Source organism: Salvelinus fontinalis, chromosome 2 (assembly GCF_029448725.1).
Source record: "Salvelinus fontinalis isolate EN_2023a chromosome 2, ASM2944872v1, whole genome shotgun sequence".
Taxonomy (NCBI): Eukaryota; Metazoa; Chordata; class Actinopteri; order Salmoniformes; family Salmonidae; genus Salvelinus; species Salvelinus fontinalis.
The window spans coordinates 81570550-81592870 of NC_074666.1; the positions used below are offsets into that span (position 1 = coordinate 81570550).

The 22321-nt window shown below is 44.0% G+C and overlaps 1 protein-coding gene and 1 pseudogene across 1 annotated transcript; one reads left to right on the forward strand and one right to left on the reverse strand.

Annotated features, from left to right (window-relative positions):
• The first annotated feature begins 522 nt into the window (after positions 1–522).
• LOC129869392 (homeobox protein XHOX-3-like) lies at positions 523–3037 on the forward strand. The gene is made up of 3 exons (XM_055943774.1): positions 523–866; positions 1241–1479; positions 1916–3037. The coding sequence occupies exons 1-3, from the start codon at positions 863–865 to the stop codon at positions 2393–2395; spliced, it is 723 nt and encodes a 240-aa protein (XP_055799749.1). The 5' UTR covers positions 523–862; the 3' UTR covers positions 2396–3037.
• Positions 3038–9494: 6457 nt separating this feature from the next.
• On the reverse strand, positions 9495–18141 carry LOC129867485 (tubulin polyglutamylase ttll6-like; annotated as a pseudogene).
• Between the last annotated feature and the right edge of the window lie 4180 nt (positions 18142–22321).

Genomic DNA, 22321 nt, shown 5'->3' on the forward strand with positions numbered 1-22321 from the left:
AGAATATTTCCTCTGATTTTAAAGGTACCAACTCGTATTTCAACGGGGGTCTCTGATACATTTTGGAACCATATTTCATTTCAAATGTGTTAAATGCATGTAGCTACGTTAATATTTAGGTTTGACTCTGTAGCCTATCAATAATATGTTTTTAAGCATGCCTCTGTTTCAATAATCATTAACATCATCATCGTCACATGTGTTTACATAGGCCTAATTATATCAGTGTATGAGTTGGTGTTTTAAATACTATTTATGCCAAACTATACGTCTAAACTGTATTAAATCGGTCTACAATATCTAAGAAAATTTAAAATGGCAAGTTTTGCACAAATTTACGAACATTAGGGTTCTAATGATTGACTTCCAAAAAGACAAACATCAAACGACACAGAACAATGAGGGTTGGACTATTTCGACATGGAAGCTTCTGTGACAGTAAGAAAAGGGAGGTCGATCTTAATTCTCCATAACAAAAGTACAAAGACTGGTCGGAGACCAAAGACAATTGAACACCTCCTTTCCCTCCTTGCGCCTAGGCGGCGCCTTGGCGGATAGACCGTGTCTCTCATTAGCAAAAGATGTCTCGACCAGGGAGATATAAAAGCCAGAAAGAAGGAGAGAAGGAGGGGGGTTCAAACGGGGCGACAAAAACAACTAATCCCATCTATGTAAACGAACTTGGCTTGAGTCTGCAGACAGAGCGTCAACAAGGCATGGAAAGAGACACCATTTTTGGATGATACAGTGAGTGGCGCACGCATTGGGAATAATTTTTATTTTAGGCGAACATTTTTAAAGGAGTAAACTTGGTTTATTATACTTGAAGCCAGGACACAAATAAACTACAAGAAACGACATTATGCGTAAGTAGTCCTAAAGTATTCTCAAATATCTTAGTAGACTGTACGTAGCCTTGGCTTCCACATGCTGTGGAAGCCAACCGATAAAGTGCTCTCAGGCTATTAATTTTTAGGCCCGTGCTACTTTAGTAATGTACGCGTAATTACGCATGGACAATACATTGCCAAATAGTATAACTAAGGGTGTTGTATCTCGACTAGACTACAACGACCGTGACAGACTTCTGTTTGGTATTCCTTTCGAATAGTAGGCCTACCCTATCCTATTGAGAAGTTTGGATCCAACCAGTTTGCAACAGACATCCACTTTCATTTCTAAAATGAAATAAAAACTGTTCTTTTTCATTTAACTTTACTTTCAATGTTTGTATTTTCAGTTGCAGAGGGCAGAGAAACGCCGGTCGCCACAGTGGTTAAAACAAACAGTGGACATGGAGATGAGCCATGCCCGCGCAGCTCAGTCAATTTTATTGACCACAGTCGGCGACACCGAACTGCCTTTACCCGGGAACAACTGTCCCGCCTGGAGCAAGAATACCTCAAGGAGAGCTACGTTTCTCGACCGAGGAGATGCGAACTGGCGACAGCACTGAACCTTCCCGAGACCACAATCAAGGTAGCTTACCTACTGTCGAAATGTCAAATTAGTTTTTACCTCTCATTCTTGATCATTTTGAGAGTTAAGCCCACACTTGGCCCTGACCAATTTAGTCACTTTGATATGCATATAAACGACTTTACCTTTATCTAAACTATTTGAGGATCTTTTATGAATGACAAGGAATGCAAGGCACGACTTCATAAAAGAGGGATTTGAGCAACAGCGTCTGGCATTTACTTTTTTAATAGGTAGGGTGTGTCGGTTCAGGTATTCGAACTACCAGTTTAACAGTGATGGTCCAACCTTACCTGAATGTAACCTAAACAAAGCACATTTGTGATGTATTATAGTGTGGTTCTACTGTAATTTATCATTGAGAAATGTGAAGCAGCCCAGGTTTAGTGGGCATCTCGGTTGGTCACTCCTTCCTTTCTCTCCTCCTCAACCCCAGGTATGGTTCCAAAACAGGAGAATGAAGGACAAGAGGCAGCGTTACTCTCTCAGCTGGCCACACCCCCTGGACTCCAACCTGTGTGCCCTGATGGTGAGCCAGGCTGCAGCAGGCTTACCTTACCCCTTTCTCCCTCCCCTCCCTCCCCTCCCCCTGCACCTCTACTCTCACCACGGAGGGGGGGCAGGTGCCCCCTCTGTTCCCAGCCCCTTCACTGCTCCCCTCAGGCCACTGGATCCCCTGCGCCTCTCTCATTCCCCCTACCCCAGGCCGGGTGGTCTACCCCCAACGGCCCTCTACCCCCATTCCAATGTGATGCACCATCCCGCCACTTGCCCCTGCCCCCTCTGCCTCCACTGGGGATCAGACCAACTGTTCAAAGCCAGAGGGCTGAGCGCTATTGGCCTGAATCGACCATGCAGTCCCAAAACTATGGCTGCCAGCCTGGACAGGAGGGAAGAGGTGCCTTTGCCCAGATGAAGTTTGCTGCAGTAGCTACCAGGAAATGACGATATGAAGTCAATGGTGGTGACGGTACATTGAGCACAATCACACACCTCACGATCAGATAAAACTGCCCTCCCTGGAGGAGTGCAATTTGATCCAGCTTTCCATGTTGTTGGAGCTCTAGATTTATCTGTGTCTGTCTGTAATAACACAGCTGGGGATGTTAATACGGTTTTATTTATTCATGTGAAATGCAACGTTCTTTCCAGATCGATGATCATGAAACATTCCGGCCTTCACACATACGGTAGCTAATACTGGGGAGGACCTTGAGGCAATAAGAAACGTTCCTTTTGTTGCAACTGCGTTTTCTTATGTGCACGAACGAGAAGTTTCGTTCTAACTGCTGATTCACTGAAAGGCAGAGGAGTTCCATTAGTAGAATGTCCAATTAGACATTGAAGGTAAAACAATATATACAAAAAATCCAGACATTTTCCAGTCATAGAAATTCACATATTTCACTGTTTGCTCTGATAATCAAGTATGAATCTCAACACATGAGAAATGGATTTGCAGAAACTACTGTTGCTCATGTGTTTGTCTGATGTTTGCACTATTCTATTATCTTGTCTAGAATTGAAGAGAATGCATACAGTGCCAGAATATGTGAAGGCGCAAAGTGTACATAAGATTTTCTTTTCCATCTTTCGGAATATGTGATGAAATATTTTAGTTAATACATATTTATGAGAAATCTCTGGTTCAACATTTTAAAGAACAAATTGTGATTGAGTACACTCGTTTGCATCAACAATGACATATATTACTCTGTCAAGCATACTTTTACAAAGTAAATTAAATAAATAAATAAACTCAACACTTCTCAAATCAATCTACATTTTCAATGTACTTTTGAATGGTTCGATTGCACACATAGAACCTACATTATAATCATATGACTGTGTCTTATCTGATAACAGTTCCTTGGTCTAGGGCAGCAATACCTTTTAGTGTAAGTACAGAAGCTGGGAGACGAGAAGCAAGTACAGGGAGTGAACATTTAATAAACAACGGACATGAAACAGAACAAGGGCAGCATCTGGACAGGGTGAGGGGTGGGAGCCCGACGAGCTGGCTGAGGCGTGGGAGCCCGACGAGCAGGCTGAGGTGTGGGAGCCCGACGAGCTGGCTGAGGTATGACTTGGGGTGGGAGCCTGCAGAGCCAACCGAGGCAAGGAAACCTCTCGAGCCAGCTAAGGCGTGGAAGCCTGACGAGCCAGCTGAGGCACCCCCGGTTCCTTTGGCAACAGCACCCGGACCTGACGTCACCAACCAAAACAAAACACAAAACTCCCTGATGCTTCCAATATGGGTGTCAGCATTCTGTAAAGACAGACGCTGTGAGACTAGAAGCAAGTACAAAGAGTGAACATTTAATAAACAAGGGACGTGAAACAGAACATGGACAGCATCTGGACAGGGGAAACAAAACGACATTAATGCTGACACAGGGATCAATCTGAGGAACAGACAGATATAGAGGGGGCAATCAACAAATTGAAGGAGTACGGGTGAGTCCAATGAAACGTTGATGCGAGTAACGATGGTGACAGGTGTGCGTATTGATGGGCAGCCTGGCGCCCTCGAGCGCCAGAGAGGGGGATCGGGAGCAGGCGTGACAGTTAGACTTGTTTAGATTACTGTAAGTAGTTCTTTGTCTGATTCAGCAGTAATCCCAGACAGACTGTAGACACAGAGGCTATCAATTACATTATTGCTATTTATTGACGTTCAGGTGCCCTGTTATTATAGATTGTATTACACATACAGAGACTGCATGTTCTTACCAGGCTAAAAATAGAGAAATTATAGTACAGGCCAAAACATCAACAGATAGGAGATGGGAGGTCAACGATGGACAGATACAAAGAAAGGTCAGAGCGATGTACATAACGGTTAAAATGACGAATAGAAGCCCTCACTGATGTACGCCATAATCAAAGTAATATTATACTGTAGGTCCGGGAATAAAACAATATCAACATATCCACCTCTCATTGAAGCTGAAAACAAATGAATAGCCTTCTGCTGGACACAGTTGCAGCTGTGTGCCATTATGTGAAACTGCAAAGCACAACAACCCTCCACATCTTGTAAATTGTTAGTAGAGTGGTCATAAAATGTTCTGGACAGAAATCCGCAAAACAATGTTTGTAATGAAGCTCTGTTAACGTTGTAAAACACAAACATGGATGAAGAGTTCGCCCTCCTCCGAGACAGACACAAAACCAACCAATTAGAACACAGCTCTGACAATCAGACTTCCAGTCTGGTTTACCAAGTCGACCATCAAGACAACACACTCTGCTCCAACTCAACCTGTGCTGTTCTCAAGAAGAACAACAGAACACCATACTGCCTCTCTATACTGTAGTCCCAAACACTGAGTGTCCATACAACCGTTTCTTTGCAAGTCTGTCATCTCTTGAAAATGTGATAAACTGGGCTACTGGAAAACAGGATAATCCTACTTCGCAAGTCTTAAAACTTGGCGAGGTCACCTGTCTCAAATGTAGATCAAACACTACTTTAATGATTTACCTACAGGAGCGGTCTAGAATATATTACAGTATGTGTAACAATGTTTTACTGCACGCCTTTTTTTGGAAACAAGAACTTTTACAGTGATATGGATACAGTTCACTGAAAAATCAATATGGCACTTAAAGAACAAAAACAAACCAATAACTGCAGCACTATAAGTGCTTGCTACTGTATGGTACATTTTGGGGGTGTATTAAGGTAACCGAATGAAGTTCAATGGAAGTTTTTAACCCTATGTTTGTTTCAAATGAAATCAGTCTAGATTGATTGCTTTTATCTAAGCACTCATAATGACTGGGCAGATGATTTCTAAGTGCCAGCAGTGGCTTAGATAACCCTGCGGTCTCCACACCTGCACAGGTGCTTAACAAAGTATAGGGAGAGATTAGTCTGTCTGAATATAGCTTATGTTGGCGGGACACCAAGGGGAAGAGCAGCCATTTGTGAAGGCTCTTCTGTCTAGGGTTCATCTCTACAGCTCTATTGTTATCATGCGTTTGCCTGACTAAATATGACTGGCTACCGAGACTGTCGAGGACAGGTTATATAAAGCAATAGTATCAGCATTGGGAAAGGAACTCAAATAAAAAGTTGTTTCAACCACAACATTCTATTAGAATGGTAAATCATGTGTCGTCATGAGTGGTCATCGTGCCCTTGGATGAAATGACTGAATACATTTGTAAGCAGTTTGTTGTTGCATAAATTAGTTAGCAATTTACCTTCATTAAAATCGCTTGTGAGAGGCGCAACCTGCTGGAATGGTGTCAGCTTTTATAGGGACCAAAGGGGATGGATAATTACGGTCGTATCTAGGTCGATCACAGTAGCAATGATGTACAAGGTCTCTCAATCACCAGTCTGTCCTCTGCAACGTAGCTGGCGTACGATACAAGTAAAAACCTGTTGTCTGAATCACAATCCCCTACCACCGTCTTGACCAATGCTACTCCAGACCAGCACAATCCCTCAGGATTCAAAGCACAATCTCCAATTCAAAGAATGAATCTCAGAGTTCTGAGCTCAAAGAGCTTTTGTCTTTCATATGAACAGTGACTGCTGAATGAAGGAATGAAGCGATAGGGAACGGCCTCTGTAAATGCCATGGAAACACTAGATGGGAGCAGAGGGGAATCTCTTTCCCTCTGGAAGTCTGCCTGGGTAATAAGATCAGACAGACACCGGAAAGAAAGGCTCTCTAACTAGAGAACTATGGGCAAGCCAAGCAGCGAAAGCAGAGCAGACAGTAAAATCTCTGTTTCCTGCCCGGCGTTTCTGCCTGTGTCTGGGGAACGCCACGGTGTGATATTTACAACATCCTGCTGCTGGACTTGCCAACGACATGCTAACGACATGCTAACGACATGCTAACGACATGCTAACGTAGACTCTGTCTCTTTCTCGTGTTATAATGGCTTCAACAGCCACAATGCTCTGCAACCAGACTTCAATACCTTTATTTCCACATGCATCTTATAGTAAGAGATTGTTTAAGTTTTGGATTGGTTCACAGACCTTAAACAAGTTCTTGAACTGGCATCAAGTTAATAAGGTATACTTTGTAACCCCCCCCCTACTTAATGATGAATTAATAAGTACTTCCAAATATACTTCATATTGTAAATATGACATTAATGAGAACTATGTGACTTGACAGAGATATATTCCACAAAAAGCTGCTGAGGTGCTGGATTGTGTTAAACAACTAACCATAACTACTCTCAATGTAATGTTTCCATATGGAGGCCTACCTTTTTAACCTTCAGCTACCAGACATCGTATTTTTAAAATGCTTTCCCTTGTGTTTTCCACTAACCCTCACAGCCAGCCAGCCAGCCAGCCAGCCAGCCAGCCAGCCAGCCAGCCAGTCAGTTCCACAAATGGGATATAAATACTGCGGTGGATAACCATCAGCGCTTCCGACAACAGGACAAGTTACAGCCTGAGCGTAAGCACCTGCTAGTTCGAGTTGAAATGATGTACCCACCTGAACATTTCAAAACAGCGCTCTGTAAAACATGAACGAGTAGTAACAGATGTTGATTTAGATGTTAAGACATTTTTTTGTTCATTTGAGGAAAATGTCACAGAGAGTAAATTGCTGTGTCTCTCGGTGGAATTGGTCAGATTGAGGAGTAACGTCTCTTGACGATGCTTGATAGATGAACCAATGTTCCAACCACATTCTCATCTGGGCAAAATCATCTTGGCGGGGAAAAAACAAGTGTGAGCATGCAATCCACAAGCATGCCTGTAGTTGACCTGTACAACATACAGTCTCAACGAGTCTCAGATCGGCTGGTTTGGCTTGTTCATGGAAGGGTCAGCAGTCTTGCCGTTATCCACGTCCATAGCTTCTTCTTTCACCAGGTCCCTGGAGTGATGGTGGTCGATGGCCTAATCACAGCGGTTGACCACGGTCTGGTCTGTAGCCTGGTATATCTCCATCACTCCGTACGACGCCACAAAGTGACTGCCGGAGAGCTGCGGCAGCCAGGAAGTGGGCTGCTGGAGTGAGAGCCTTGTGCTGAATCCACATTAGGTCACGGGCCGAAGACAAAGACAGCTGCTGTGCTTTCCCCAACAGGTGTGGGAAAATCTTATTTCACCCACCTTGTATTACCCATGTGCCCAAAACCTCATGAGAGGTGACATTTGTTACCACAAACAATCTTATATGTCATCAGCTGATTTCCTACCTGCTGTTCTGTGACAGGGCCATGATGTGTATTGGCCGCTTGGTCATAGGCACTAGCTAAGAGATGGTGTAGAGGCCTGGGGAGCGCTGGGTCCTTCACATACCTGAGGGAGGGGCAACCTGGGGTGGGGCAGCCTCAGGGTGATAGGGGGAGAGCCCTGCATGTGCATTTCAGCAAAGCTACTGTTCGTTGTTACCCAGCTTACCTGTCACGACTTCCGCCGAGGTCGGCTCCTCTCCTTGTTCGGGCGGCGTTCGGCGGTCGACGTCACCGGCTTTCTAGCCGTCGCCGCTCCATTTTTCATGTATCCATTTGTTTTGTCTTGTTCCCTGCACCCCTGGTTTTCATTCCCCAATCAATCTACATGCATTTATTCCTCTGTTCCCCATCATGTCTTTGTGTAAGATTGTTTGTGTTACGTGGGTATTGTTGACGCGCCAGACTGGCTTGTTTTTTCCCCGTGTTATTTTTCACGAAGATGTTTATTGTTAAACATAATTCTTGTGACTGTTTTGCACTTTTGCCTAAATAAAGTGTGTGCCTGTTCACAAATCTCTGCTCTCCTGCACCTGACTTCGCTGCCAGTACGCACACATCTGACATTACCCAGAGAGGCACTGACTGGAGATGAGGAAGAGAGGATGAGTGGTGGGGAAATAGGTAGTAGTTCACTTACTGGGTAAGAGGAAACATTGTTCACTCTGAATAGGTGCACTTCACACCCAATTTGGGCACATGCCCTGGAGAGGCATGGTGGAGACACTGTGGCCCAGCCCCTGGGGGTGCAAGTCTTGGTTCCGCCAGGGCCAATAGGGCTAAGACAGAACAGTCCCGGGAGGGTGACACTCAGACAGTACAGAGGGCTCCTTATCTTTGGTCGCACTGCAGCGGTCACCCTACGACTCCAGCTACACAGACATCATAGTTTAACATCAGCATGTGGTAGAGCAGGGGGGGTCAAACTCAATTCCTGGAGGGCCATGTGTTTTGCAGGTTTTGGTTGTGTCCTTTCAATGTGTCAAATGAAGACACGAGAGTAGTTCCTAACTAGTCAATGACCTTAATTGATTAATCAAGTACAAGGTAGCGAAAACCTGCAGACACTCGGCCCTCTATGAATTGAGTTTGACACCCCTGTGGTACAGCTCTCAAGCATCCATTCACTTCCCCAATGGGGGTTGTGTGGCTAAGAAGTGATGGCATTGTTTGTCTAGTGTCTAGACATGTCTGGCCCTATGTGTTGCCCATGTGTGTCGCGGTCCATGTTCCTCTCTACACTTCTAGATGAGTATATCTGGACTAATGATTGAGCATTTCTGGGGGCACTCTGAAAGTTATGATTTCTGAGATTGTAAATATGCACCTCTGGGAATATTAATGTGCGTTTAATTACTTTTAAGTGACCAAACGTATGTGTTAGCATTTATGGGCTATTAAAATAGCCTATATAAGCCTATATAAGGCAAGGCGTTGGTCAACCATTAATAGAAAACATGGTATTTGCACGTTTACAGTAATGGGATGTTGGAAGGAAATGTTGTTGGGCTTTTTATTAAAGAAACATGTTGTTTTACTGTTGTTAAATTGCAGTCTAAAGAATAATAAGTACTAACCTTTGAACCTGTATAATCTGACATCTTTCAAATAGCTGCTCGGGTATTTATATGTGCCTGTCTGTGTACTGCATATATGCATAGTACTGTACACAGTTGACTCCTGATAAGTGCACTAATAAGTGTACATTTGGAAAAGTGCTCACCTTGGCAGCCATGTTGCTTATGTATTGCCGTGAGTCAGTCTTGACAACAGGTGGCACTGTGACGTCTTCAGGAGGGCGATCCCTTGAGGAGCTGGTACACCTGGTCTACGATGACCAGGTCTCTGAGCAGGCTGGCTCTCAGCTGCAGCCCCCTGAGACGAGGAGGCAATGCAATGTTATTGATCAGGTAACAGAAACATTGTTTTTTTTGGGGGGGGGGGGGGGGGGGGTTGAGGTGACCATAGGACACAGCAGCAGGCAGATGATAGTACTCACATCAGGATGGATGGGGCCGAAGGGCACTTTGTGGATTTTACCCTTCTCTCCTGCAGACTCCCCCAGCAGGCCCAGTCTCTGACACCTCCTCTGGCTCTGTTTCTCATGTGGCTCCTGCAACTGCTCTCTGCACAGAGAAACCTTCCTGAGTATACTTTGTGTAAACCTGTATACAAACACTGCTGTGTGCGCCACACATGGACACAAACATCCCTGCTATGTGTATAGTCTATCCAGTAAACCTGCATGCACACATTATGTATGGCACTGAGGTTGGAACGGATGTTGTATGCAGGTGTGGATGGGCACTTGTTAATGTGTGGGTGATGTGTGTGTGTCTACCTGGTGCACCTCTCTTTGGCCTTGGTGGCAGCAGTCTGTTGGAAGAGGGAGCTGCTGTGTTTGAGGAACTTGACGTACTCCTCCCCTCTCGGGCAGGGGAAGATCCTGCGGAAGCCTCCCAAGTAGCTCAGGGCTACGAGGACCAGCGGATACTGCCTCTGCTCCTTGCTCCTGGAGCACAGAGGACATTGGAATGGGCTTGGTAAAATTACATTTTCTTTGTGCTACTTTTTCATTTTATGTTTGGATAATTGAGTATGACTCAGCGCAGACTCTATTATGAGTCAGTGCAGACTGGACCATAAAACTCATAGCAACAGACTCTATTATGACTAAGTCAAGGCAGACTATTATGACTCAGAGCAGCAGACTATTATGACTCAAGAGCAGCAGACTATTATGACTCAGAGCAGCAGACTATTATGACTCAATAGCAGCAGACTATTATGACTCAGAGCAGCAGACTATTATGACTCAGAGCAACAGACTATTATGACTCAGAGCAGCAGACTATTATGACTCGAGCAGCAGACTATTATGACTCAGAGCAGCAGACTATTATGACTCAGAGCAGCAGACTATTATGACTCAGAGCAGCAGACTATTGTGACTCAAGAGCAGTTGACTCAATAGCAGCAGACTATTATGACGCAGAGCAGCAGACTTTATTGACTCAAGAGCTGCAGACAATTATGACTCAAGAGCAGCTGACTCAAGAGCAGCAGACTATTATGACTCAGAGCAACAGACTTATGACTCAAGAGCAGCAGACTATTAGGACTCAAGAGCAGCAGACTATTATGACTCAAGAGCAGCAGACTTATGACTCAAGAGCAGCAGACTATTATGACTCAAGGGCAACAGACTATTATGACTCAAGGGCAACAGACTATTATGACTCAGACCAGCAGACTATTATGAGTCAGAGCAGCTGACTCAAGAGCAGCAGACTATTATGACTCAGAGCAGCCAACTTTTATGACTCGAGCAGCAGACTATTATGACTCAAGAGCAGCAGAGTCAATAACAGCAGACTATTATGACTCAAAAGCAGCAGACTATTATGACTCAAGAGCAGTAGACTATTATGACTCAAGAGCAGCAGACTATGACTCAAGAGCAACAGACAATTATGACTAAAAAACGACTAAAACGGGCCTACATTGGCCACTTTCATCATGATTTTCAAAAAAATGGTTTGTGATACGAATGTAAAAGTTTCTATGTGAGAATTGCCAGAACAATCTGAGATATTTCCGGGCCTTCCTGGCTTGGAATCACCCTATTATGACTCAGTGCCATGACTCCATAGCATATATGTGCTGTGACTCTATCATGACTCAGTGAAGTGGCTCAATGACTGTGCTGTGACTATATTGTGACTGAAGTTTTGCAGGGTCGTCACCACACCTCGTCTCCTTGGAGCGGACCTGCTGCAGCCAGCCTCTGATCCTGCGCCTCTTCCCCGGTGGCTTTGCGTCGGCCACAGGCCCCCAGATTAATCAGCACCAGCGTGTCGTACAGCCTGTCCTTCACCTCTCTGTCCAGCCTGGAGTCTGTGGTGAAGCTAATGGAGTGGTTGATCTCCACACACAAATACACAAGTACATCACACTGTACAAATACATGAGCAAGTGAGTGTGTGTGGTCTCACCTCTATCAGCCAGGGCTTGAGGCGGTGGTTGATGAGGATGTCGAAGCCTAGGATCTCGAAGTAGGCCCTGGTGGATCTCGAAGTAGGCCCTGGTGGCATTGTTGGAGGTGGAGTGGTGCAGGAAGCAGACGTGGTAGCTGTGGCGGAGCACTGAGTGGGCTGAGACCAGAGCCTCGATCACCACATCCTCGATGTCGGCCCACAGCTTCCCCGTGTCACAGTGCATCGTCTCCAGGAGACGGGTCAGCGTCGACAACTTCCTGTGGGGAGGGGGAGAGAGACAGACAGAGGGGAGAGACAGAGAAAGACAGACAGCGAGCGAGACAGCAAGAGAAAGACTATTCAAAGAGTCAGACAGGAATGTCGCCACATACAGTATTGGTTGTGCACAATGTTGTCTGTGTGTGCACTGTAGACACACGTTCATTTTCACTTTATCCTGTTAAGGTTCTAAAAGTTAGTTTTGTTTGGGGGGCTATAATAAGTTCGACATACCAAGGCAGTGATGAAATATGAGTGGCAGTATATCAGCCTCCTGAGTTGTGACACACGCTGCAAATAAGATTGGCTGCTTGGCCTGCTGACAAGCCTGGCTGTGGCTCTTGCATACTGATACAAGTATGGTACGGGGGACCTGGGCCGGAGATGGCCATAAGTCTCAGAGTGAGACATGACTGACAGCTCTGAGTCGTTGCTTTTAGACTGACATAAATGGATCTAGCAGCTTCATTCCGACACAGGTCGCGTAAGCATGCTCTCGGATTTGTGACAGACATGCTTTTCTCAAGTGGATTGAGCTGTTATCCTAACGAGAGGGAAACATATATAATTTATACCTAAAAGAATAGAAGTTGTGCTTGCCTTTCCCCTCCTGGAACCAAGCACTAGTACATGTCCAAGCTAGAGGAACACATCGGTGTCAAATACAGCATCAGAGAGAAAGCCCAGGAAGACCCGTGTCAATAGATCACCATTCGCTGCTGCCAGCGTTCTCGTCCCAGACAAAGTTCTCACTTTGTTTGTTAATGGCGTAGGTGGTCAGGTGCATGAAAGAGGCCAGTGTGTGAGATAGAGACTGTGTCGAAGAGGAACTAGAGAACAGGAGTACTTTCACAGTGCTTGCATGTTGGGCATTGTTGCTAAGTCTTTTATGACAGAGCTAGTAAAACGTTAGCTTGATGGGGCCATATCACTGATAAAAAATAAAGACGGTTTGAGAGGAGCATGATTGAACACACCCATTGTAGGTCTGAGTTCAAGGACAGATGTCTATCTTATCTAAGTCTGTCTGGCTGCGTGTCTGTGTTTGATTGTGTTCCTGTTTGTCTCTGTCCCCTTGAACACGCTTACAACTGACGGACGATATACAACATATCAATACCGACAGAAAACAAATGTTACCATTTCTATGGTCCCTAACAAAACTACACAGTATGAACACGAAAGACAAATGACATTGAAATAAACATGAGATGCACACAATGTAAAACATGTTGCCCTCTCATTCCCCTTTCTGTGGGTGTGCCCATTGTGCCGTGCCACACCACGTTGTTGCGGGCCCCTTATACAGGAAGATACGGAAGGGGTCGAAGACGTCACCAGTACGCAGATGCACAGGTCAAACGTGAAGCCGTCAATGACCAATGGCTGTTTGTGGTGGCAGAGATGGACAAGAACAACAAATAAGAATGGCTAAGACAAAATAGAATATCTGGAAATTATGACAAGACAGGTTGAGAAAATGGCTGTTCTGCCTTACCCTGACAACTCAGTTAATGGATATGATGGCTTATATTCAGTAACATTGAATACAATGGGAACAGGAGCCACATACATCTCAGCGGTTCCCAAAGTTTTCCGTTCCGGGGACCACCAAATCACAGTCAGAAGCTTTTGTGGACCACCATTCGTGGAATTGCAGAATTTAAAATAAATACAATTTAGAGTCAATTTGATCAGTGAATGTAACAGTTTAAAGGCCAATTATTATTATTATTATAATGATAAACAAATTCATCATTGTGAAACGTTATGTAGAATTGTTTATTATACCATTAATATTCCCTGCTGCATCTTCTTCTTCACATCTTGTAAATGCAGTACAAAATAAAGAAAGAAAAGAAAAGGTCAACAGCCAAAGTTCATCCTGCTCCTATTCTACTTTCATAGATGATTTAGATCAGGAGTTCACAACTATTTTTCCCCAGGGGCCCCTTTTTCACATGTAAAAAAATGGAATTTAAAAATGTTGTTTATTTAGATAGAGTATATTAAATAAAACACCAGCTTGAATTTGTTTAATTTGAAGGACCTAGGAAAATGTTCGTTTGAAGCTAATTTCCTGAAAGACTCATTACATCTTTTGGTAGGCTATTTAATGACAATAATAATAATGGTAATAATAATAATAAAAATCATCATCATTAAAAAATATATATAATAAGGAAAGTTAAGTCAAGACCCGATTTCCCCAAATGTTATTCTGCTACCAAATATGTTTTAATAGGATAATTTATATGAACCCTCAATATAATTATACTGAATCTCTTTCACAGAAAGTGATTTGATCAACTGATAGCGACACTGGGAGACGAGAAGCAAGCATAGGGAGTGAACATTTAATAAATAACGAACAAGAAACAAAACAAAGTCAGCGTCAGGATAGGGGAAACAAAACTACAGCCCCATCAATGAGAATGGGGGCGTGCTCGGTCCTCCTTTTACTGTAGTCCACAATCATCTCCTTTGTGTTGATCACGTAGAAGGAGATGTTGCTGTCCTGGCACCACACTGCCAGGTGTCTGACCTCCTCCCTATAGGCTGTCACATAGTTGTCGGTGTGTCGTCGGCAAACTTAATGATCTTGTTGGAGTCGTTTCTGGCCATGCAGTCATGAGTGAACAGGGAGTACAGGAGGGGACTGAGCACACACCCCTGAGGGGCCCCTGTGTTGAGGATCAGCGTGGCAGATGTGTTGTTACCTACCCTTACCATGGGTCAGTAGTCATTTAGGCAGGTTACCTTAGTATTCTTGGGCACAAAGACTATGGTGGTCTGCTTGAAACCTGTTGGTATTACAGACTCAGACAGGGAGAGGATGAAAATGTCAGTGAAGACACTTGACAGTTGGTCAGCGCATGCTCGGAGTACACATCCTGGTAATCCGTCTGGGTGGCCTGTCAGGAAGTCCAGGATCCAGTTGCAGAGGGAGGTGTTTAGTCCCAGGGTCCTTAGCTTAGTGATGAGCATTGAGGGCACTATGGTGTTAAACTCTGAGCTGAAGTCAATGAATAGTATTCTCACATAGATGTTCCTTTTGTCCAGATGTGAAAGGGCAGTGTGGGGTGCAATAGAGATTGCATCATCTGTGGATCTGTTGGGGCGATATGCAAATTGGAGTGGGTCTAGGGTTTCTGGGATAATGGTGTTGATGTGAGCCATGACCAGCCTTTCAAAATACTTCATGGCGACAGACTCGAGTGCTACGGGTCGGTAGTCATTTAGGCAGGTTACCTTAGTCCCTGTGCCCAAGAATACTATGGTGGTCTGCTTGAAACCTGTTGGTATTACAGACTCAGACAGGGAGAGGATGAAAATGTCAGTGAAGACACTTGCCAGTCGGTCAGCGCATGCTCGGAGTACACGTCCTGGTAATCAGTCTGGCCCTGTGGCCTTGTGAATGTTGACCTGTTTAAAGGTCTTGCTCACATCGGCTATGGAGAGCGTGATCACACAGTCATCCAGAACAGCTGATGCTCTCATGCATGTTTCAATGTTACTTGCCTCGAAACGAGCATAGAAGTTATTTAGCTCGTCTGGTAGGCTTGTGTCACTGGGCAGCTCACGGCTGTGCTTCCCTTTATAGTACGTAATAGTTTGCAAGCCCTGCGACATCTGACGAGCGTCAGAGCCGGTTGTAGTACGATTCGATCTTAGTCCTGTATTGACCCTTTGCCTGTTTGATGGTTCGTCGGAGGTCATAGAGGGATTTCTTAATAGCGTCTGGGTTAGAGTCCCGCTCCTTGAAAGCGGCAGTTCTACCCTTTAGCTCAGTGCGGATGTTTCCTGTAATCCATGGCTTCTGGTTGAGGTATGTAGGTACAGTCACTGTGGGGACGACATCATCGATGCACTTATTGATGAAGCCAGTAACTGATGTGGTGTACTCCACAATGCCATCAGAAGGATCCCAGAACATATTCCAGTATGTGCTACCAAAACCGCCCTGTAGCATCTGACCACTTTTTTATTGACCGTGTAACTGGTGCTTCCTGCTTTAGTTTTTGCTTGTCAGCAGGAATCGGGAGGATAGAATTATGGTCAGATTTGCCAAATGGAGAGCGAGGGAGAGCTTTCTACGGGTCTCTGTTTGTGGAGTAAATGTGGTCTAGTTTTTCCCCCCGCTGGTTGCACATTTAACATGCTGGTACAAATGAGATAAAACGGATATAAGTTTCCCTGCATTAAAATCCCCGGCCACTAGGAACGCCGCCTCTGGATGAGCGTTTTACTGTTTGCCTATGGCCGTATACACCTCATTGAGTGTGGTCTTAGTGCCAGCATCGGTTTGTGGTAGTAAATAGACTGCTACGAAGAATATAGATGAGAACTCTCTTGGTAGATAGTATGGTGTACAGTTTATCATGATATACTCTACCTCAGGCAAGCAAAACTTTGAGACTTCCTTAGATATCGTGCACCAGGTGTTGTTTACAAATACACATAGACCGCCACCCCATGTCTTTACCAGAGGCTGCTGTTCTATCCTGCCGATACAGTGTATAACCCGCCAGCTGTATGTTATTCAAATCAAATCAAATTTTATTGGTCACATACACATGGTTAGCAGATGTTAATGTGAGTGTAGCGATGTGAGTGTAGCAAATTCCAAAGTCCACTGCAAGGTACATGGCCAATAGTGTCCGTCTCCCCTCTGTCCTCTAAGAAAGAGTTTGGGATTTCCATTCACAGACATCATGCAATCAAAGGATAAGGGTATATTATCTAATGTAAAAGGTGTATCAATCTAGCCTGGTTAAACCAGATTGAATGGTGAGCAGGGCATAAAATGAACACCCGCCACCCGCCACCTGCCAAATGCAGGTCGATTTTGGCATTGTTGGGTAAGATGTCTATTTCACCAGCCACGTTGGCGGTTGGTCAGGACTCCACAGTGTGAGCATTTCATTTGTGAATAAAAATAGTAAAGTATGATCACATTTATAGTCAAATAAATGCTGCAGCAGCTGTTTTGAAAGTTTTTGCGCCGTTTTGTTTCATAGCTGATAAATTAATCGCAGAGAGTCAAAGAAATACAAATCCTATATAGCCCACTCCACTTCGCGCTGCAACACTGCCTGGTTGGGAGCTATGTGCACGTGAAAAGCAGAGTGAAAAATAGCTTTGAAGAAGCACTGCGCACAGGCATAAAAATGGGCCTAATTTACTTGATAGGAAAGTTTACTGAAGTGAGACTTTGTCCTTGTGCTTCTTCGCTAATTTAAATTGTTTTGTTCACAAGCTAAGTTGTTTTTCTATGTTTGAGTTTCAAATGATAGGGAAGCTAAAGACCACTTCCACTAATCAGACTTAATCTCACAGGCACAAACATGACTTGAGTCTCGCTACCACAGTAACTTCACTTTTTTTTCTCTTTGCATCTATGATATTTTGGTTAAGACTCAGGTCACAAAAATTATTATTTAAGCAATAAGGCCCGAGGGGGTGTGGTATATGGGCGGCAGGTGGCCTAGTGGTTAGAGTGTTGGACTAACCGAAAGGTTGCAAGATCGAATCCCCACGCTGTCAAGGTATAAATCTGTTGTTCTGCCCCTGAAAAAGGCAGTTAACCCTAGGCTGTCATTGAAAATAACTGACTTGCCTAGTTCAATAAAGGTATAAATAAAATATGACCAATATACCACAGTTAAGGGCTGTTCTTATGTGCAATGCAGAGTGCCTGGACACAGCCCTTAGCCGTGGTATATTGACCATATATCACAAGCCCCCGAGGTGCCTTATTGCTATTATAAACTGGTTACCAACATAAGTAGAACAGTTAAAATAATTGCTTTGTCGTACCCGTGGTATACGGTCTGACATACCGAGGCTGTCAGCCAATCAGCATTCAGGGCTCAAACCACCCGGTTTATGCTGTAATTTTAGTGGCCCAAACATATTTTGGCTGGTAAAAAAATCTGAGTTGCTAGATTTTTTTATCTACCGGCCACAGTGGCTAGGGGACCAAAAAGTACATTTTATGCCCTGATGGTGAGAGCAACATTCAGTTTGGTTTAACTAGGCTAGTGTCAATTGACTAATGGGAGCGTCATGACTCCACCGAGAGGCACCAGGTGCGGGGGAAGATGTTGTACTCCTTGGGGAAACTCTTCAGCATGCGGTTCATGTTGAAAGCCAGCATGTTCTTCCTGCTCAGCTCCATCATGCAAGGGAAGTGTCTTCTGTCTTCACATCTTCTGTCAGGCCCACACGAAAAAATACTATATTTTACTATAGTTTAAATTCTGTAGTATTACCATGGTTAAAAAACGTTGTGTTTTTGCAGACTGTAGTATACTGTAGTATTTATTACTGTTTTTGCAAATATTACCGAAGTATGCTATAGTATTTACAGTTTACTATAGTATAAATAGAACAGTTGCCTCCGGTAAGAAAAGGGGTGGTGGTCTGTGTCTATTTGTAAAAAAAACTGTTGTTGCACGTAATCTAATATTAAGGAAGTCTCGAGGTTTTGCTCGCCTGAGGTAGAGTATCTCATGATAAGCAGTAGACTACACTATTTACCTACAGAGTTTTCATCTATATTTTTCGTAGCAGTCTATTTACCACCACAAACCGATGATGGCACTAAGACCGCACTCAATGAGCTGTATGAGGCCATAATCAAACAAGAAAATGCTCACCCAGAGGTGGCGCTCCAAGTGGCTGGGGACTTTAATGCAGGGAAACTTACATCCGTTGTACATAATTTCTCCCAGCATGTTGCATATACAACCAAAACTTTACTCCACACACAGAGACGCGTACAAAGCTCTCCCTCACCCTCAATTTGGCAAATCTAACCATAACTCTATCTTCCTGATTCCTGCTTACTTGCAAAAACTAAAGCAGGAAGCACCAGTGACTCGCTCAATAAGGAAGTGGTCAGATGAAGCAGATGCTAAGCTACAGGGCAGTTTTGCTAGCACATACTGGAATATGTTCTGGGATTCTTCCGATGGCATCTGTTTATGTTCCCAGGGGGGAAGGGGAAGGCACCTTGGGAGTGCTTAGGCAAGAGGCTTGCGGGCATACATATACCCGTAGTATGTACACTTGACTATGCAGACTAGGTAAGACCTGGGCGGACCACCCCCTGTATTTTGGTTAGCGCGCCAGGTGGCGTTAAGAATATGTAAGTAGTGGGTAGGTAGGTAAGGTAGGAGAGGGGACTCTTTAACTTGAACTTTCTTTGCTTTGGTTCCGTCCAGTCCTTTTTCCCCACATTACCGTGTTAAGGAAATAAATTCCCATTAAACGGTAATATTCTCTGCCTCTGTCATCCTTACCCGCACCTACAATCACATACCTCTTTCACTCCACGGGGAGTTGAGGGTAGCAGGGTGTTACGTTCCCTCCAAGAGGCGTGCATAGCACCAACATGTTTCAAGCAGACCACCATAGTCCCTGTGCCCAAGAACACCAAGGTAACCTGCCTAAATGACAAACAAACCGTAGCACTCACATCTGTAGCCATGAAGTGCTTTGAAAGGCTGGTTATGGCTCACATCAACACCATCATCCCAGAAACCCTAGACCCACGCCAATTTGCATACCGTCCCAACAGATCCACAGATGATGCAATCTCTATTGCACTCCACACTGCCCTTTCACACCTGGACAAAAGGATCATCTATGTGAGAATGCTATTCATTGACTACAGCTCAGCGTTCAACACCATAGTGCCCTCAAAGTTCACCACTAAGCTAAGGACCATGGGACTAAACACTTCCCTCTGCAACTGGATCCTGGATTTCCTGACGGGCCAACCCCAGGTCGTAAGGGTAGGTAACAACACATCTGCCACGCTGATCCTCAACACTGGAGCCCCTCAGGGGTGCATGCTCAGTCCCCTCATGTACTCCCTGTTCACCCATGACTGCATGGCCAAGCACGACTCCAACACCATCATTAAGTTTGCCGACAACACAACATTGGTAGGCCTGATCACTGACAACAATGAGACAGCCTATAGGGAGGGGGTCAGCGTGGTGCCAGGATAACAACCTCTCCCTCAACATGATCAAGACAAAAGAGATGATTGTGGAATACGGGAAAAGGAGTACCGAGCACGCCCCCATTCTCATCGACGAGGCTGTAGTGGAGCAGGTTGAGAGCTTCAAGCTCCTTGGTGTCCACATCACCAACAAATTGTCATGGTCCAAACATACCAAGACAGTCGTGAAGAGGGCACGACAAAACTAATTCCCCCTCAGGAGACTGAAAAGATTTGTCATGGGTCCTCAGATCCTCAAAAAGTTCTACAGCTGCACCTCGAGAGCATCCTGAGCATCCTGACTGGTGCATCACTGCCTGATATGGCAACTGCTCAGCCTCCGACCGCAAGGCACTACAGAGGGTAGTGCGAACGGCCCAGTACATCACTGGGGCCAAGCTTCATGCCATCCAGGACCTCTATACCAGGCTGTGACAGAGGAAGGCCCTAAAAATGGTCAAAGACCCCAGCCACCCTAGTCATGGACTGTTCTCTCTGCTACCGCACGCAAGCGGTAGCGGGGCACCAAGTCTAGGTCCAAGGTCCAAGAGGCTTCTTAATAACAGCTTCTACTCCCATAAGACTCCTGAACAGCTAATCAAATGGCTACCTGGACTATTTGCATTGCCCTCCCCCTCCCCTCACCCCCCATTTTTACGCTGCTGCAACTCCCTGTTTATTATCCATGCATAGTCACTTTACCTCTACCTACATGTACATATTACCTTGACAAACCGGTGCCCCCGCACATTGACTCTGTACCGGAACCCCCTGTATATAACCTCGCTACTGTTATTTTATTGTTGCTCCTTAATTGTTTGTTATTTTTCCATTTTTGTTCTTTATTTATTTAAAATAGTATTTTTTTTTTTTTTTTTTACTTCAGTTTATTTTAATAAATACTTTCTTAACACTTATTTTTCTTAAAACTGCATGGTTGATTAAGGGCTTGTAAGTCAGCGCATGTGACATACACAATTTGATTTGAAAATATACACTATAGTAATTACTTTAGTGTTTTTGTAGACTGTAGTATTTACTGTAGTGATGGTGGACATTACTGTAGCATTTACTATATTGTTTTTGTTTTTATTATATTTGACAGAAGTGGGGGATTTTATATAACCTGTAGTTAGGACTGGGGTCTGAACGGATAGTTCATAGCTTCTGCTCTTTTCTATAACCTGTAAGGACCACAATACATGGTCTGTACATGTATATTTCTCACTTATGGGTGGCACAAATTGGGATATGGGGAAGGGAAATGGGCAGGGTATACGCAAATTAAATACTGTAATATTACTATAGTTAAACTGTAGTGTTTTTGTGGACTGTAGTGTTTTTGCGGATGTTAGTACATTATACTGTGGTATTTAGTATAGTGTTCTACAGTACAATACAAAATGCTATAGTAAGTACTAGACATGATAGAGAGATACCACAGTGTGTAGCATAGTATTCTACAGTTTACTACATAATTCTATAGTAAGTACTGTAGTATTCTATCATAAATGTAGCATTTTTTTTATGCAGGGGAGAGGGTAAATCCTATAAAGTCATATGCAAGGAAAACGTATACATTTAAAATTAAACTTGAAGAATGTCATTGTTAGCTAGTTGTAATGTGTAGGGCCCAAAGGTTTTTCCTGGTCAGGTCCAGATGTTAGGAAAAACTTCAGACCCAAAACCTATGAACAAGGGTTTTAGGGGACATCTTCAAACATGGTAGGCTATGTAGCGTAAATCTTAAGAAATTAATTATGGTGATACCTGGTAGCATTTTAATGCCATGCCGAGGTACAGAGAGACTGTGATGTCAGTCCAGAAGACTGACCAGTCCTGTCCCTCTAGTGCCTCCTTCAGGCCAAACCTGTGCGCTGCACTGGCACCACAAAAGAGAAACAGAGTGCCTTCAAAAAGTATTTACACCCCTTGACTTTTTCCACATTTTGTTGTATTACAGCATGAATTTCAAATTTATAAGATTTAGATTTTGTGTCACTGAATCCCATGATGTCAAAGAGGAATGATGTTTTTAGAAATGTTTACAAATTAATCAAAAATAAAAAGCTGACATTTCTTGAGTCAATAAGTACCCTTTTGTTATGGCATGCCTAAATAAGTTTAGTAGTAAAACTGTGCTTAACAAGTCACATAAGTTGCATGGACTGACTCTGTGTGCAATAATAGTGTTTATCATGATTTTTAAGTGACTAACCCATCTCTGTACCTCAAACATACAATTATCTGTAGGGTCCCGTAGTGAATTTCAAACAGATTCAAGCACAAAGACCAGGGAGGTTTTCCATTGCCTCACAAAGAAGGGCTCCTATTGGTAAAAAGGTAA

Bases quoted from the DNA above. Each gene is read 5' to 3' on its own strand.
- LOC129869392 (XM_055943774.1), top strand. The intron at 1,480-1,915 runs GTAGCTTACCTA...CCTCAACCCCAG, and splicing joins TTCCCGAGACCACAATCAAG to GTATGGTTCCAAAACAGGAG.